The 17,824-nt window shown below is 42.0% G+C and overlaps 1 protein-coding gene across 1 annotated transcript in view; it reads right to left on the bottom strand.

The window, feature by feature from the left end:
* Positions 1-17,824, bottom strand: part of CACHD1 (cache domain containing 1) — an 87,772-nt gene that overhangs the window by 30,791 nt on the left and 39,157 nt on the right. The window contains exons 4-6 of the mRNA XM_056497710.1: positions 9,948-10,054; positions 2,436-2,562; positions 260-404 (exon numbers count right to left, since the gene is read on the bottom strand). Coding sequence (XP_056353685.1) covers positions 260-404; positions 2,436-2,562; positions 9,948-10,054 — 379 coding nt within the window. The remainder of the gene's footprint in view (positions 1-259; positions 405-2,435; positions 2,563-9,947; positions 10,055-17,824) is intronic.

Genomic DNA, 17,824 nt, shown 5'->3' on the forward strand with positions numbered 1-17,824 from the left:
GAAATATCTGCTGTGATGGAGGAGCCTTTAAAGATTGCTCAGCTACAAGATTCTGCCTTAGATCAGTGGGATTTCACTTTTTCCCCAGCCTGCAGATTCCCAAATGCTTTCCCTGCAGCAGAAAAGCTCCAAGAGTGAGCTCAAGGCTCTGTCATCCTTGGGGCAGCTCCCAAACCCGCTGGAGTGCACGGACTGAAAACACCACCTTGGGTGAGAACCAAACCCAGGGAAAGCTGCTCCTTGCCTGGAGAGAGCTCACCTTGTCATGCTCATCTATGGAGCTGAGGATGACCTGGGCAGCATCCTTGGCAATCTGCAGCTGTGTCTCTGTGACAGAGGCCCCGTGGTCCACGATCACCACGATGTGCTTGGACTGAGGGCGAACGGTCGAGACGTAGACGGGCCTGAGGAGGGACAAACCCAAACCACATCACCAAACCTGCATCCCCAGGGAAATGCTCACAAGTGGAAACAGGCAGGAATTCAAACAACCAGGAAGAAACAGTGAATTACGGCAGGATTTTTTTTCCCTTATGGAAACTTGTAGCAGGAAAGGCCAGCTGAGAATCTGAACATGCAGAAGTGTCTCTCACTTTCTGAATTTTTTAACCCAAACCAGGTTCTTGTCTCTCTGTCACAGCAGGAGCTTTCAGGAATAAACCCTGTTGCTTACACAGCAGCAGTGTTTGGGATCACTGCAGGTCACACCAAGGTCTGAATGAAGAAAGAAATGCCTCCTGGTAAATCCTGGCTCTGGGAACTTCACCCACAGGTGAACTGAGTGCAATAATGGGGATGTGCTGGGGCCAGGACAAGTAAAAACCTGTGCAGCTGCAGGGAGTCGATCAGCCCAGGGTGTCTGGGGTGCTGTAAGAGGGCTCCTGGCCAAGTAGGGTGCCCTGGGATGACTCTCACCAGGTCATACTCCTTGGATGTGCCCAGTTTTACATCCCAAAGTGAGCTAACACCAGTGAGGACTCTCAGGGCTGCCATGTGTCTGTGCTAACACCAAAAACCTTGTTTCCATGGAAGTGTTTTCAGATCCAGCTCAATACTGAGAGAAGTGTGAAAGAGTTCACAAGCTCTCATGCCAAGGGTTCAACCTGGAATAAATTAGGAAGATCCTCAGTGTGGAGGAAGGATTAAAATAAAATGGCAAATTTCTCTTTCCTCTTTAGCTCTGACACAAAACTAGTTACAGTCAAGTGAGAATTTTAGGATCTGAATTTTATTATATCAAAGGCAGACACAGAAATCTTATTAAGAGGAAAGGAAATGCAGAAGATTTGAGACCAGGCACTGCAGTAAACAACTGGCACAAATCAGTTCTTAACTGTAAAACAGCCTGCAGCTCTACCCTGGATTAATACCTGCAACTGAAACAGGGCCTTTGATCTTCAAAGCACTGAAGCATTAACTAATTAATTCACCCAAAATACCCTCTGAAGCCAATATTAGCAAAAAGATACCCCTTATTTAGCCATGGAGGAACTATGACCCAGACTGAGTGATCTGGATAAAATACTGATGGTTTTAGTGTTGAAGTTGTGAGCAGCACTGGGGCACCCCCAGCTCTCACCTCTTCACACCACACCTTTCCAAGGCCCCAGAAACCTCAGTCAAGCTCAGAACTTTGTGCTTTGATGACACACTGAAGATACCATCAGTGAACTTTTGATTGCTCAACCCTGACAGAAAACCAAACCTTCCTTGGGGTCTCCAAAAGGCTCCTGGACATGCTGCTGCTTCCAGTGCACAGACTGATTAACTGGTACAGTAATTAATGTGTGACCAGAGATATTAAAGCCACTGCACCTTCCCACCCTTGAGCCTTCATCAATCCCTTGGTACTGACAGAAAAACCAGGGAAAAATACTGGACCTCAAATTCTTGGTTTCATGTCTAGAGAACAGAAATCCCTGTGCAGGAAACCCTGCCACTATCTGGTGATTTATTTTTACTTTTTTATTTTAGAGGAAGGTAATTCTCACTGCTGTTTCCCTGCTATCCATGATGTGCCACCTGAACCTGGGGAAAACTGCTCCTACCTATGTGTCTCATCCTTCCCCTCCCTCCCCAAAGTGATGCACCTGCCAAATCAGCAGAATGTGTTCACTGCTTTATTAACACAGGTCAAGTATGAGTCAAATGTAAGTCAGATTTTGCCTTCAGGCTGACCTGTGACTTCCAAGTCACTGCTGTTTACAGCTGATTTAATTTGGGAGAGGTGAGGAACCTGTTTGGAATTTTAGTTCAGTTCCTTAGAAGTGGAAAGTGGTGCTTTAAAAAACAACCCTAAGAAAACCCAAGGGACTCCATTAGAAGTTACTCCTGAATGTTGGCAGCTTGGCAAAGGACAACCCTGAAGGAAATCAGGGCTTGAGGAGTCCAATATGAATGCTTTTCCCAGGAACCTGGAGGGAGGCAAATCCTACCTGCTGCGGTGCTCGTAGCTGCCTTTGCAGCGGAACTTGTGGGCTGGGAACACGGTGAAAATCCCTTCTTCTGAGCTGAAATATTGCCACTTAATTCCTGGGTTGGACTTCAGGTTATCAGCAAGGACTGCAGAGTGGAAAGGGAAAATGAAGCAGAGTTAGAAAGGCAGCCCAGACTCAGAGGTTTTGTTACTCAGGGCCTCTCATGGTGTTTGGAGAACAACAATGAAACACAAACTGCTCTGCTTAGGATGGGTAAAACTCACTGGTAAAACTTCACTGATTTGCAAACAGCTCGAGTCTTTTGGAAACTCAACAGTGGATTGGACAGATTTTGTTTAATATGTGATGACAGTTCCTGAATCTCTGAAGGACACCCAGGTCCCGGGAAAGCAAGGCCAGAGTGAGGAAGGAAGAGATTAAGGCAATTATTATAAAATATATACACCCCTACATCTCCCTGGAATAATAAATACACTGTCAACATCCCTTCCATAAAGGATAAAGCCATAAACTCCTTTTTGGTGGAATAACTCCAAAATATTAAACAGGTTTGGTGCTCACAGCTTCATAACCAACCTATTGCCAGAGAAGGGAAGAGATCCCATTGTAATTGGGAAAAGAACAGATCCCATGGACAATGGGAAGGAACAGATCCCACAGACAATGGGATTTCTGCCTCACAGTGCAGTGGGAATGTCCCATGGACTTTGTCTGCTCTCCCTCCAGCCTGGAGAAACTAAGGATTGATGCTCATCCACAGGACCACCAACTTTGGCACACCACTGATCTCAGGCAGCTCTAAGTCCTTTAAAACAAAAGGAAAATGCTCCCAGCAGAGAGGGAATGGGAAATCATGAGCATGGGAGGCACAAACCCTCTCAGCACCACAGCAAGAACAGGATTATTTTCCACTCAGGGCAGAACATCCCCTCTGCTTGCAGCAGACTGAAAATAAAATCTGGATATTTGAAATCTTTAGTTTTTACCTAGCAAATAAAGTAGATCACACCAGCTTAAAAAGCATGAAAAAAAGGAAATATTTATTTGTCATTTCTCCTTTCATGTTCTTTGACTGCAGAACTCAGAGAACTGGCAGAGGGGGGCTCTGATTTCCAGTGCTTCACCTTTTGCTCAGCATTTCCCTTCAGCATTCCCCCAGGACAGGCACTGAAAATAGGCCAGGCTCATCTCCTGCATCTCCTCCATCATCAAAAATGCCAATATTTGGGTTGGAAAGCACTGCAGGGCACACTCAAACCTCAGCCAGACACTCTACATCCAGATGCCCACACTGAGGAGAGCCTGAGTTCCACATCTCCACACTTTAGCACTTACTCAAGTTTCCCAGACTGGCTGTGGCCACATGTTCTCTCCACATCCAGCTCAGGGTAATTACCTTGCAAAAACCACTGTCCTGGCCTTTCCCCACTCCTCTTTCCACAGTGTTTTACACTTCCCACAGTGCCTGCAAATCCCACTGGGATCCTGGGCTGGGGCTGCTGAGTTCTGTGCAAAAATGCAGCTTCTCATGAGAACAATTCACTGCCTCGATGCACCAAGGACAACCAGAGAATCCTCACTCCCCTCCCCAAAATCAAGTTTTTCTCTGAACTGCTGCTTTCTCCTGCAGGCAGAAGGACCATGAGACTATAAAACATTTAAATTCTTCTTTTCATGCCCAGCCACCAGGATTTCATCATTCTGGGGGTGAGGCTGTTTTGTAGAAAGAGGCTGAATTTTTGGTGTTGAAGTTTTTGTTTTGAGTTACAGAACTTGAAAAATGTAATTTCAAAGTTGACATGTGAACGTTCAGTTAAAGCCTAGATGAAATAAACTGTCCAGTCTCATTTTACCAACAACATTACAGCAATAAAGGAGTTTATAATTTAAAGGCTTTGGCTTTTTTTAATCCTTGCTATATTAAAGATAAACTTCTCATTCCTGCAAGGCCATGAGCTGTATTTATTTCCCCATGAGAATATGTGGATTTAAAAGTGCTCATTTTCCCCATAAAACAATTGGTTTTGAAACTCAAGCTCTGCTGTTCTTCCTTTTCACACAGTTGTGCTCATGTTTCCTCCAGCAAGTGTTAGCTCAATAACAGCCTCTCCAGGGACCACCAATTTTATCCTAACTCTGCTTTTCCCCCCATTTTTTTTTTTTCCTATGACCACAGCAGACAATCTCCCTGCAGATAAGCCATGGCTGAAAATCCAGACTTTTTAAACACATTTTTATTTTCCATCCACTCAAGCTGTAAGAATGCCCTGCAGATATTTCCCCAATTCTTGCTCTTTGCCAGGACACACAGTAGATGATTTTTTTTTAACCTAAACCTCACTTACCCCAAACTCTCCCGTAGTGCCTGTAGCTTATTCCCACCTCCTCCTCCTCCTCCCAGGAAAATCCTGGACAGGTTATTCCATCAAAAGACCCCAATGAAAAGCTGATTCCTTAAATCCAGACACAGATTGGGAATAAAAGTGGCCAATGTCCCATGAGGTGGCACTGCAAAATCCCATCCCAAAACCTCTGTCCCCTACAGCAATATCTGACCCCAGATCCTGCTGCAGACTGGAAAAGTTGGGAAGCATTAACATGACAGCATTTGAAATGATCATTCTCTCTAATTATAAATATCTCACAAGGCAAAAAGGACTTTTAGGAAGAAAGCCCTGTGTGATAGAGTTTATAAAACTTCAAAGGGAATGGGAGATGATAACACTTAGCACTTCTAGATACCACTTTACATCTTCAAAGCACAGCCAAATCATTAACCAATTAATCTTCAAAGAACAGCACAAACAGTCAGGGGGAAGAAAAAAAGGAACTACTGAACATAATTGCTGCTTCTAAAAGGGTTTCTTACAGCCCTCCTCTTTAGCATTACATTTGCTGGGCTGCCCACCTCAGATCTCATCCCACAAAAACCAGCAAAGTTTAATTTTCAGCTCTCTGCTGACAAGTCCCTCCATTAGAAACCCTCATGGTGAAGAAACAGCACAAAGAAATGTGTTTATGGCAGGAGTGAAGACATCCTCTAACTCTCCAGACAGATCTGATCCAGGATTTTCCAAGTCAAACCCAATTCCAGCTTCTGTGCTGTCATCAGGAATAAAAGCTCTGCAGCTCAGCCACAATTAACATTCTGCTGGTGGCAGGAGCCAGGACAGAGCCCTGCTCAGTCCTTGGGACTCTGAAGGGAAAAGAAGCAAAAAACCCTTTCATTTCAAGGAATGGGAGCAGATTCCTCCATTAAAAGGATTTGGAAGGAGGGGAATTAACTCTCCTGCTCAAATAACTCCCAACCATTTCAACTCAGCCAAAAATCAGTTTAAAATACAGAGATTTAAGAAACATTCCACATTCCGGACTCAGTGATCCCTTCCAACCTCGGATATTTTATGTTTCTAAGATTTTAAATGATCAACACCTCGAATAAAACCGACAAAATTTATTGGGCAATTTGGTGCCATCTCTGCCTATTTCTGGGGAGCAGCACTCTGCCAAAGCTGCCTGACTTGGAACAGACATTTCAGCACTTTGAAGGATGAGAAGGAGAAAGATTTACTGGTTCTCTGTGTATTCAAAAGGCAAAAAAACCTCCAAAGGAATCTGATAACATAATGCACTGGCTCTGGGGAAGATTTAATAAATAAAGGACTATTCAGAGTGGTGAGGACAGATCTCTTCATCTAACTGCCCAAAGCTGTGTCTCCATCTGGAGAATAAAGACTTTCTCCTTATCTATTTTGTAGTAATGGCTAAAAGTAATCCAGATGCAAAACTCCAACCAGGATAAAACAAAATCTTTTCAAGACATTCAAAAACATTTTAAAAAGCCACCTAACATCAAGAAAGAAGTGCCAAAAGTGCTATTTTTTTAAAGCTGAGAAGAGACACATCTATTTCTTTCTCCCTCCCTTAAGATTAATGTTTATTTTAAGAAAAAATCCAGTAATATTAGGGGAAAAAAACCAGATTTGAAAGTTTCCTGAGCTCCATCACCCTTCTTAGGGTGGAATTTGGGGTTGCTGTCCCTGAGGGCTCTCCCAGGCTCTGCTCCTGTGGTGCAAATTCTGTTTCCTTCCAACACCTCCAACTTCACCACTCTGATCCCACTTTCTACTCTGGGCCAAGATTAACATTTCCAGAGCTGAGCTCGAGGTTGAGCAGAGCAGAGCTGAAATTTATGTTTTGCCAGGAGCTTTTTATAGGCAGGATTATTTAAACTGCAGAACTCATGTGGGAAAAGGGGGGATACTCATGGGAATTTTGTTTTTTTTGTTCAGAATGAAATGAAAAACTCATTCAGGAAGAAACAATGAGAACACCCAGATATACCCACAGTTTTTAAAGCATAAAAATAAGTGAGGCAGAGGTACAGCCTAAACCCAAAGTGCAACAGATACTCCTCCCCAGCTTTGTATGAGGACACTTATGAGAGAAGGAAGGAAATTCTGGGATTAGGGGATTTTTTTTTATTTGATCACTGTCTTCTTGCAGAGGTGGTTTTAGTTTAATGTCAGTTTTGATCCATTTATTGAGAATTGGCTCCTGTGCACACCAAGGCCTCTCCCTGAGTGTAGCCTCAAAGGTAAGTGGTCCTACAGAAAGTTCAATTTAAGAGTTTTAAGACACAAACACACAAACCAGCACTTTCAAACCCCATTTCTAAGGTGACAGCACCTCCCAGCTGGGGGGATGCTGGGCACTGAGAGCACTCCATCTCTCAAACCAAAACTGCTTCCAACTCCCTCCCTATCCCAAGGCCATTCTTGTCCCAGCTCATGAAATTCCTTTGAGATTTTCTGGCACAGCCAACACAACACCCACAACACAAACACCCCAAAGACATCCCAGCCCCAGTTTGTCCCACCCTGCCCTGGCCATGGGCTGTGTCCAGCCCCACACCAGCAGTGCCCTGCTGACCCTGCTGGGTGTCCCAGGGGTCACTGGAAGCCCTCCTGGTGCTGGGGTTGGGGTGCTGCAGCTCATGTGGCTGGGATGAGGAGCAGGGATGGGAAGGTGGAACTGGCACCAGTCACACCCCTGAAGTGTCCAAGGCCAGGCTGACAGGGCTTGGAGCACCCTGCTGGTGCCTTCAGTTTTAGCTCCCATGTATTTTAGATTCTGGACTCTGTTAATATGTAACTCTGAATTTCATACAAAGTGTCCCAAGTTCTCCTCCCAGCTCAGTCACACAAAACAATCCTTGTCCAGCCCAAAACCAAGGACATGCTGCAGCTCCAGCCCCAAAAAGTGCAACCAGAGAGAATGGAGGAGAGAATCTGGGAGGGTGGGACTGCAGAGCCTGGAGCTGGGATTGGACAGTGAACCCCAAGGTGGGAATGGACCCAAACTGATAAAAATGTGGAAATTCATGACTCTGAGTCCATCTTGGGTGGAGCCACAGCCAGGCTCCTGCACTGCCCAAGGTGAATCCTTGGAAGGTTTTTAACAAATCCCTGCTTTATTCCTTTAACTCTGTCAGCCTCTGCCCAGGGAATCTCTCCATCCCTGGGCCAGTGGGGCTGTCCCTGCCATGGCAGCCTGGGACTGGATGGGCTCTCAGCTCCTTCCAACCCATCCCCACCCCTGATTCATCTCCCAGACTCTCAAACACAAGCACCAAGGACATTCCTTGGACCTCACCTATACAGAACTTCTCTCTCTTCACTAGATGTGCACTCAGTACCAACTTTTGTTTCTCAAATTAACCATTTCCATCCTGCTTTCCTGCCTCAATGCACTCTTTGCACCCCATTTCTCTCTTACAGACATTCCCCCCTAATCAGAACCTCCCCCAAGGCTGTGTCTGTACCAGGAGGGCCAGAGCAGAGTCTGCTGTCAATAAATCCCTGTTCTTACTCTGCCTCAATTCCCTCTCCTCCCCTGCTGCCCTTTCCTGCCAATGCCATGTTTTGAAGGTTCTCCTTTCATCAGGAATCTTTCAAGCCAGAGGCAAGGGAAGAGGAGGCACTTGAGCCTCAGTGCTGAGCCAGGACAGCAGGAACCCTGACCACCCACTCACTCCACTTCTCTGAGAATTCAAACCAGAAATTTCAATTGTGTTTACAAGAAACTGCAATTTATTTGCTTCTCATCACTCCAAAGCAAGGAATATTTCTTGAATACTTATTTAACCTCCAACTTCTGCAGCAGAAAAAGATTTTTATTTAATTTAATTAAAATCCATGAAGTGATTCATTCTATGCTTTGCTCTTACAACAGTGACTCTAAACTTGCCTTCAAAAATTATTCTGATTAATTAACAACTGCATGTGATTGGAACATTATTTTAATGAGTTGTTTGGGTTTGTAATTTTTAATAAAGAGATGAGTAAAACAAAGCCCAGCAAATCACAGTGAGTGATTTTCAGGATGGAAAACACCACACAAATCATGGCATGTCAGGAAATCAGCCTGGCCAGCACCTGCATCCAAGATGTGGGACACAATGGATGAGATGGAAAAGAATCTATGGGGATTGCTCATTTTTATATTTCATTAGTAATCCAGAAAGCAAAGTTGTAAGAAGAGAAACAGTAAAGGAGTTTATAAAATGTGGGGTTCTTTCCCCCTATTTGTTGCAAGATGGTGAGGGTGGAATGGCAGGGTTGCCACTTTATCAGTCAAGTTAATAAAATAAATCAGCATTTTATTGCAAAAGACCTCTGAAAATGAAAATAAAATAAAATAAATCCCAAGTCTGCATTATACCCCAAAAGAATGAACAAACACCTCCCCAAAATGAAATCCACAAACAAATTCTATCAGTGTTCTCTTTTGTTTTTTTTTTTTACAACACTGAGCACCATAAAAAGTTGAAAAGCTGGACCTAAGTCTGTCTAAACCCAGCTGAAATCCCTGTATTAATCCACACTGATCAGGATGCAAAGAAAGAGAAGAAAACCTTGCTGCACCAGAGGCCCAAAAGCTGAATTTTTCAGAGGTCAGTCGTGTGTATTTTGGTTCTAAGCAGATTTCTAAGTCCTTAAATGTGTCAAGAAAATGCCCTGACAAGACAAAGAAAGGAAATATTTTAAGATGCCCCCACATTTGGTGGTTTTTGCTATCACTGCAAAGGCAGCCTCACATGAGCTGAACTCAGCTGGGAAGATCAGAGAACTTCCCTGTGTGGCCCCTGCAGCAGCTGACACTGCTGCCAAGGCAGACAGGCCTAGGAAGGAGGAAATCTTGGGAAAAAAAAAATTAAAAGGAAGAAACAAAAAGTGCAGAAGCCACAACAAAATTATCCATGGTAGGCTGGAATAAAATCTTCATGACATTTTTATAAAGTACTTAGACTAAGGGCATTACTTTAGGTATCAGCTTTCAATCATGAAATCTCAAATTAAGAGCACTGTGACACTTGCAAGGAGAAATAAAAGCTTGTTGCTATGGCAATCAATGCAAATTCTCTGTGCCAAGGAAATGTTCGAGTCTAATGGGAAAAAAAACCTACAACAGAAGGAAAAAACCCCAAAGTAGAACTGTGCTGCTCACCAGAATTTAAGTCACGTCCAGGATTGAAGGCTCTGCTGTTGACAGTGGTTGAGAGTCTGTCACAGCTGATGGTTCTGGAAACGTTGGTGTTGAAATTCCCATCAAATCTGGAAAGACAACAACAGGATCAGCAATCAAACATTATTTATTAAACCTACATTCACCATGGAAACACAGCTTTTTAGTGTTTCAGTGTAGACAATTATTTATAATAATTTACTTATATAATTATTTATTTATAATAGGAACAGTAATTCTCATCCAATATGGAAGGACAAAAAGAGGATCAGCAACCAAACATTATTTATTAAATCTACATTTACAATGGAAACACAACTTTTTAATGTTTCAATGTAATAACTATTAGCAGTAAGAGATTGGTATTGAAATTCCCATCAAACCTGGAAAGACAAAAAGAGGATCAGCAATCAAACATTATTTATTAAACCTACATTTACAATGGAAACACAGCTTTTTAATGTTTCAGTGTAAATAATTATTTATAATAACACAGAGCTGAAATTCTCATCCAATATGGAAGGACAAAAAGAGGATCAGCAATCAAACATTATTTATCAAATCTACATTTACAATGGAAACACACTTTTTAATGTTTCAGTGTAAATAGCTATAAGATATTAGTGTTGAAATTCCCAGCAAATCTGGAAAGACAAGAAGATCAGCAATCAAACATTATTTACTAAACCTACATTTACAATGGAAACACAGCTTTTTCATGTTTCAGTGTAAATAATTATTTATAATAACACAGAGCTGAAATTCCCAGCAAATCTGCAAAGACAAGGAGATCAGCAATCAAACATTACTTATTAAACCTGCATTTACAATGGAAACACAGCTTTTTAATGTTTCAGTATAAATAACTATTAATAGTAAGACATTGGTATTGAAATTCCTATCAAATCTGGAAAAGTAAGAAAAAGACACATGAAAATATGATTATGGAATCAAAGAAGGGTTGGAAGGGACTCCAAAACTCATCCCAACCTCCTCCCAGAGAACTTCCCAAACCCTCTCTGGGGAGGAAAAGACATTTCCCAGGAATGCAGCTCTTGGATGACGACTGTGGCTTTTCCTATCACCCTTCCCATGTAACCACTTCACAAAATCACAGCTCTTTCCAAGAGAGCAAAACTGGTGCTGATTTCTTGTTGGCTGAAGCATCTCCAGCCTAAGATTGATTGGTAATGGATGAATTCCACAGGAATCGTGTTTGTCTTGGGGCAAACCCAAAAAACTGCACGTGAAACATCTCCATCCTAAAGAACAACCCCACAGTGAAAAAATAATGACTTTTCAGGATGTAAATGAATTATCCCGGAGCTCCCATCAAAATCTATTAGGGATGGCAACAGGATGCCTTGTTAGCAACCAACATTATTCATTTATTGCATTAAAATGCTTCAACATGCTCCAAAAATCATCCAAGGCCTCAGCTCTTCTCAGGAAGCCACTGGTAGTTACCCACCAGGAAGATGAATTTATTTTGCCTGAATAATCTGCAGCAGAGCTGAAGAAGGGAACAAAAAAAATTCCTGCAGCCCAATCCCATCCCTCCTTCTTACAGCAAAAAAGCAATACAGTTAATGGGGAAAAATTTATAAATAAAAGATGAAGAATTGTTTTAAATCCTATAAATTAAAGACCAGACCTGCCAGCCTTGAGCAAGGGCTGCCCCAGACTGGGCTCAAATCTGCCTCAAATCTCTTTCCAGCTGCTGTTTGCCTTAAAATGGACTTTTCTCCTTGCAGTGGGGTGGTTTTGGTTCCCTGGCACAAGGACTGGAGAAGAGAGCAGCTCCCATCACAACTGAAAGGCAGGACCAGGAACTGGCAGCCCTGTGGCAAATCCACATTGCAATATTTGTTATCATTTTAATGATGCTGGAGAACTTCCCACGTGCTTCTAACTTTAATTCAGAATGCATTATTAATATATTTAAACACCTTTCCCATTAAAGCCACAATTAGAACCAAAGTCCCAGCACTAAGTGGCTTTTCCAACCAATGTTTGTATTCTTAGCTGTAAATACAGGTTTTACCTTTCCTACCACGTTTATACCTCACACATTTTCCACTCAAGTTTCAAACTGTGCAGACCTTCCCATCACTCACTTTGAGAAGTCAGAAGACCAAAAAAAATTGTATTTTTGTATTTGAAGACAAGCATTGATCAACTCATTTTCTCTGCACAGAAGAGACAATTCTTACCACTGTCTCCCTTAATTTTTACCAGTGTCTCCCTAAATTCTTACCACTGTCTCCGTTAATTTTTACCAGTGTCTCCCTAAATTCTTACCTCTCTTAATTTTTTTTCTCATTTTTTACCTATGTCCCTTAATTTTTATCAATGTCTCCCTAAATTTTTACCAGCATATCCCTTAATTTTTACCAGTGTCATCTTAAATTCTTACTTGTGTCTCCCTCAGTATTAACACAAATTTCCCTTAATTTTTACCTGTGTCCCTCTGAATTCTTACCACTATCTCCTTTAATTTTTACCAGTGTCTTCCTAAATTCTTACCTCTGTCTATCTTAATTTTTTAAAATTTTTTACCAGTGTCTTCCTAAATTCTTACCTGTGTCTCCCTAAATTTTTACCAACATATCCCTTAATTTTTACCAGTATCTGACTAAATTCTTACTTGTGTTTCCCTCAGTATTAACCTGAGTTTCCTTTAATTTTTACCTGTGTCTCTCTGAATTCTTACCACCATCTCCTTTAATTTTTACCAGTGTCTTCCTAAATTCTTACCTGTGTCTCCCTTAATTTTCACCAGTATCTTCCTTAATTTTTATCAGGATCTGACTAAATTCTTACCTGTGCTTCCCTCAGTATTAACCTGAGTTTCCTTTAATTTTTACCTGTGTCTCCCTGAATTCTTACCACTATCTCTCTTAATTTTTACCAGTGTCTTGCTAAATTCTTACCTCTCTCTAAATCTTTTGAACTTCTTTATCTTTATCCCTTTTTACCAGTGCCTCCCTTAATCTTTACCAATATTTCTCTAAATTATTACCAGTGTCTTCCTAAGTTCTTACCTGTGTCTCCCCAAATTTTTACCAGTCTCCCTTAATTTTTTTACCAGTGTCTCCCTTAATTTTTTTACCAGTGTCTTCCTAAATTCTTACCTGTGTCTCTCTCAGTATTTACCCAAGTTTCCTTTAATTTATACCTGTTTCCTTGAATTCTTACCATCATCTCCTTTAGTTTTGACCAGTGTCTTCCTAAATTCTTACCTGTGTCTCCCTAAATTTTCACCAGTATCTCCCTTAATTTTTACCAGTATCTCACTAAATTCTTACCTGTGTTTCCCTCAGTATTAACCTGAGTTTCCTTTAATTTTTACCTGTGTCTCCCTGAATTCTTACCACCATCTCCTTTAATTTTTACCTGTGTATCCCTGAATTCTTACCACCATCTCCTTTAATTTCTACCAGTGCCTCCCTTGATTTTCACCAGTCTCCCACTTTTGCCAGGCGCACAGCTACAACAACTTCCCTTGAGATTTCACCCGAAACACTCCGAAAATCCATAACCCTCATTGAAAACCCCACACCAAGATATAATTTTGGGTTTTTTTTTAACAGATTTAAAGCCAATAAAATACTGGCTGGGGTTCATCTTTCCTCCAGCCCATCCCCCTCTGCTCCTCCTGGATTCTTTTAATGAAGAAGGGATGGAAGCAGCATCCCGAGGGAGCGAGCAGAGCCCCGGTCCCACTTTGATCCGGTCCCCACGGAGCTGCTGCCTCCCCACAGCTCCCCCTGATTGACTCTGCCTCTGATGTGCAAACTGCTTTGAACTTCACACATGAAATTCCCATCAGGCCACGCTCATTTTTATTCTCCTTCAACAGGATTTACGAGCGGGAGATGGGCGAGAGGAGGAGATAAAATGAATTTGCAGGAGCTTTGAATCTGACATCAAAACAGGGCTCGAGTGAGCCCCAATTGGATTTTGCTCGGCCTGAATTTACAGTGTAAATCAACTTCTTTTGTGTGTTTGGAGTTTAGGGGAAAAATGAGGATAAAAATGGCACTTGAGCAGCTGCTCAGGGCTTCATATTGTTTTAATTCTCATTTTTTTTCCTTTTCATACAGATTCAAGCTGACATTAATATGCAAATGAAATTACATAAGTTCACTCAAAATTCAGAGTTTTCCTTTGAAATTCCCAACTAGGCCTTGTTTGCTTGATTGCAAGGCAAGATTTTAACTCATATTTTACATAAATACTTAAATACAGGGTTCCCACTGCATCTAAACAAAATGCTGGAAAACAATGTTTTCATGAATAAATTTTAAAAAAAAGAAAAAGCTACTGATGGTTCAGTTACACAATTTCTTCTGGCAAGGCACCAAAGCTGTTCCCATTATTTCAAGTATTCTTGAGAAATCCAAGTATAGCTGCTCTCAGATATAAAGAGAATGTACTATTGGAAGGAGGATCCAACCCAGGAACACAAACTATTCCCAACCTCACTTTTTTCATGAGGAATTTCTATTCCAAACCCCATTTTTTCATGAGGAATTTGGCCATATTGGAAGTAAAAGCAAGAGCCCAGGAGAGAAATTTCCTAAATACCTGCTGCACTTTATGGACAAAAAGCTGCCAAGGCCAGGACTGTGCAGAGTCCCTACATCTCCTAGAGCCCCCTGGGCTCCACTGCAGCCTGAAACTCTGTCAGAACAGCAGAAAAATACATCTTAAATTTCATTTACTGGGGCCCCCCACTCCTCCTCTGGAAGTGCAGCTCTTCAGATATTGCAGCAACCCAAGGCACTGAATGGGATTCCAGTTATCTCCCACTTAACTGCTCCAGAGAGGAAAGATAAACACAGAAAGAGCTGTGATAAAATTGAACTGCATTAGCAAATATTTAACCATCTGTTTAAAAAAAAAAAAAAAAAGCAAAAACCAGACCACTTCTGAAGGCAGCATCACAGTTAGGGAGTAAATGATTTTCAAATAGAGGTTTGTAAACTCCCTTATTCAAACAGCTCCATTAATGTTTGCAATGCACCACTGCCAAGTAGGGTGTTTTACCAACAAATATTTCTCCATTCCAGCTCCTTCCACAAATTTGGATAAATGCATTCCCTAAGCTCTTATCAGCATAGTTAAATAAAGAGCAAAAACAGATTTCCAGCTGCCTTGCAAGGCAGCCAGAGTGGGAGCATTAATGAATGCCAGTGCCCCTGAACAGATGGATTTTGGAGACCTGGGGCAACTTCCCATGAAAACCCAGCAGTGAAATTGATTTGTGGGCCCCAGGGTAGAAGGGGGTGATTCCAGCAGAACCCTCTCCCTGCTCACATCCCAAGGAAACTGCATTTCCCTTCCCTCCCACACCCAGGACACGAAATGCTGAGGCACATCAGAGTGATGGGCAGAGAGGAGGATCAGGATTAGTTCAGGGATCTTTTTGTCTCCCTTTAAAAGCATCATCTGGTTTTTGTTGGAAAAGCTGCAGGAGCAGCTGCATTTCCTCACAAATGCATCTGAATAATTTATTTTTTATTCCTGGAAGGTTATCCTACTGCAGCCATTGCTGTGCTGAGGAACCAAACACAACCAACTTCCCTGGCAAACTGGAACTACAGAAACCCACTTCTTGTCTCACAGGAGAGCATCAACCCCAACTTCTCCAGAAAAAGGCATTTTGTGAATGGGCAGAAAACAAACACTGAAACATTGCCCACATATCCAACTTAGAGTGGAAGGAGTTTGATTTCCTTTCATCTCCAGTATTCCATATAAACCACCTCTTTATCTGCCTGTTGCCACCCAGACCAGCAACATCTCTGTGAATAAAGTTATTCCAATCACCACTCCATAGTCAACCTCCCAATGCTTCCAAAGCTGCTTCCCAAAACTCATTTATTAAATCCCTTCTAAGACACTTCTCACAACTGACACATATCCCTGAAGTTCCCTGCAGGTACTCAGGACTTCTGATAAATAAATTCTGTTTATTCTTGCTGCTCCATCAGCCCATTCCAGAGCCAAGATTTCCTCAATACCTGCTGAGAGCTTTCAGGCATGAAAACCAGGAGACTCCAACTTGTACACAGAGGTATTTATCCTCTTCAGGAGAAAGACACTTTAATTAAAACATTCTCTGGTAAATCACCACCCAATTCCATCATGATAGGGAATGTCTGGAGCATGAAATCCATTCCTCATGGCTTGTTCTGCAGCCTGTGCTGGTAAGGAGCACAAAGGTTTGTTTTTCCAGCAGGGATTTCTTCCAGGATTAGAAGATGCACCTCACTTGCCATCCATTTTCCTTATCTCCCATCAGTTTGCCAAGAGCCTGGAGCACTTTATCCTTATTCAATCTGCTTGGAGCAGCCTCTTCCCAAGTGCTCCAGGGAAGGAGCTGGTCCCAGGTCCCCAGGGACACAAACACAGCCTGGAGGGCTGGGCAGGCACCAATTTCCACCCCAACCATTTGGGAGCTCTGCTCCCTGCCCTGCCCCGGTGCCATTCCCAAATGTTGATGAGGCAGAGCTGAAAATGCCAACAGAGATACCTGGAGCAAGGATCAGCCAAATCCAAAGGGGAACACAAGTTCCTGCCCTGCTCCCCTGCACGTGGATTTGGGCTGGGATTATTTCCCTGTGCCCAAGCACATTCAGAGCCTTTGGTAAAGCAGCTGAGTGTAATTTTATCAGGAAATATTTGTTGAATTAAGGTCTTGCCAAAACCACTCGATAGCCACCAACTGTGCTGCCTCATCCAGCTGGCTTTGCATATTCCAATTTATTTATTTTCACTGCTTTCCAAACCAAGGTGGTTCCATTGCACAACCCTGCCTGGTCTTACAGCAGTGAAACCAGAATATTTGGGGTACAAAACAGCAACCAAAAGCACAGTAGGATGGGAATTTTAATCCAGACTGGAATCCCATGGCACTCACTCATTTGGGCTCCTCACTGCAAGGGCCAACACCATGTAATGGCAATAAAATAAATATTGCTTTCCTTGTCATATCTCACTACTCATTAAACAACCAATTTAAATGCCAAGCTCATTTTCTAACCCAGTTTGTGCTTTGTTAGGTCTTGTTTTCTATCATTTATTTATAGTCACCATGTGTGGAAATCTCACAGTTTATCCCAAGCAAAATGACAAACCAATGCTTGGAATTTCAGGAGAAATACATATGGTTAATTTTGTTAATGGCAACAACAAATACAAACTGAAGTCAGCAATCTATTTAAAAAAAAAATAATAATAATTTTAAAATCCTTTCTCTACAGAACAGTTCACCCTTCCCAAATTATATTTCCCCAAACCAGTCCAAACTTGCAGCATTCCCAACTCAATATCAGTAAGTTGGACAATAAGAGGCTGAACACCATGTGATAAACAGCTTAAACACTGTGGGCAAAACATCTAAATTACCTAAAAATACCCTGAAGATAATGCACTTCTGGCAGTGTTCTTGCCCCAAATGTTTGCTCAAATAAAGAGGCCACATGAGGAAACAGCCAGATAAAGAACACACAGAGTTCAGGGCTTGTAACACAAACATTTCACAACCCTCTGGAAGGAAAACCACAGCCCTGAGGACTCAGCCATGGCCAAGGCACAATCTAAGGCAGAGGATCTCATGGAAAAAGCAATTTTCACATACTGGGTCTTTTTCCACATGACCTCTTCTGCAGCAGAAGTTAATAAATACTTTAACTAAAAAAATTGTAATTATTGTTGATTTAACACCAACATTACACATTTTGAACACCAAGATAATCTGTTATCAGCAGATTATCAGTATCACAGCAAATTTAACTTCCTGCAAGTGCAGGCCCAATTAGTTTACAAATTAAACATGGAAGAATTCAAAA

The sequence above is a fragment of the Oenanthe melanoleuca genome, chromosome 8 (genome assembly GCF_029582105.1).
Source record: "Oenanthe melanoleuca isolate GR-GAL-2019-014 chromosome 8, OMel1.0, whole genome shotgun sequence".
Classification (NCBI taxonomy): domain Eukaryota; kingdom Metazoa; phylum Chordata; class Aves; order Passeriformes; family Muscicapidae; genus Oenanthe; species Oenanthe melanoleuca.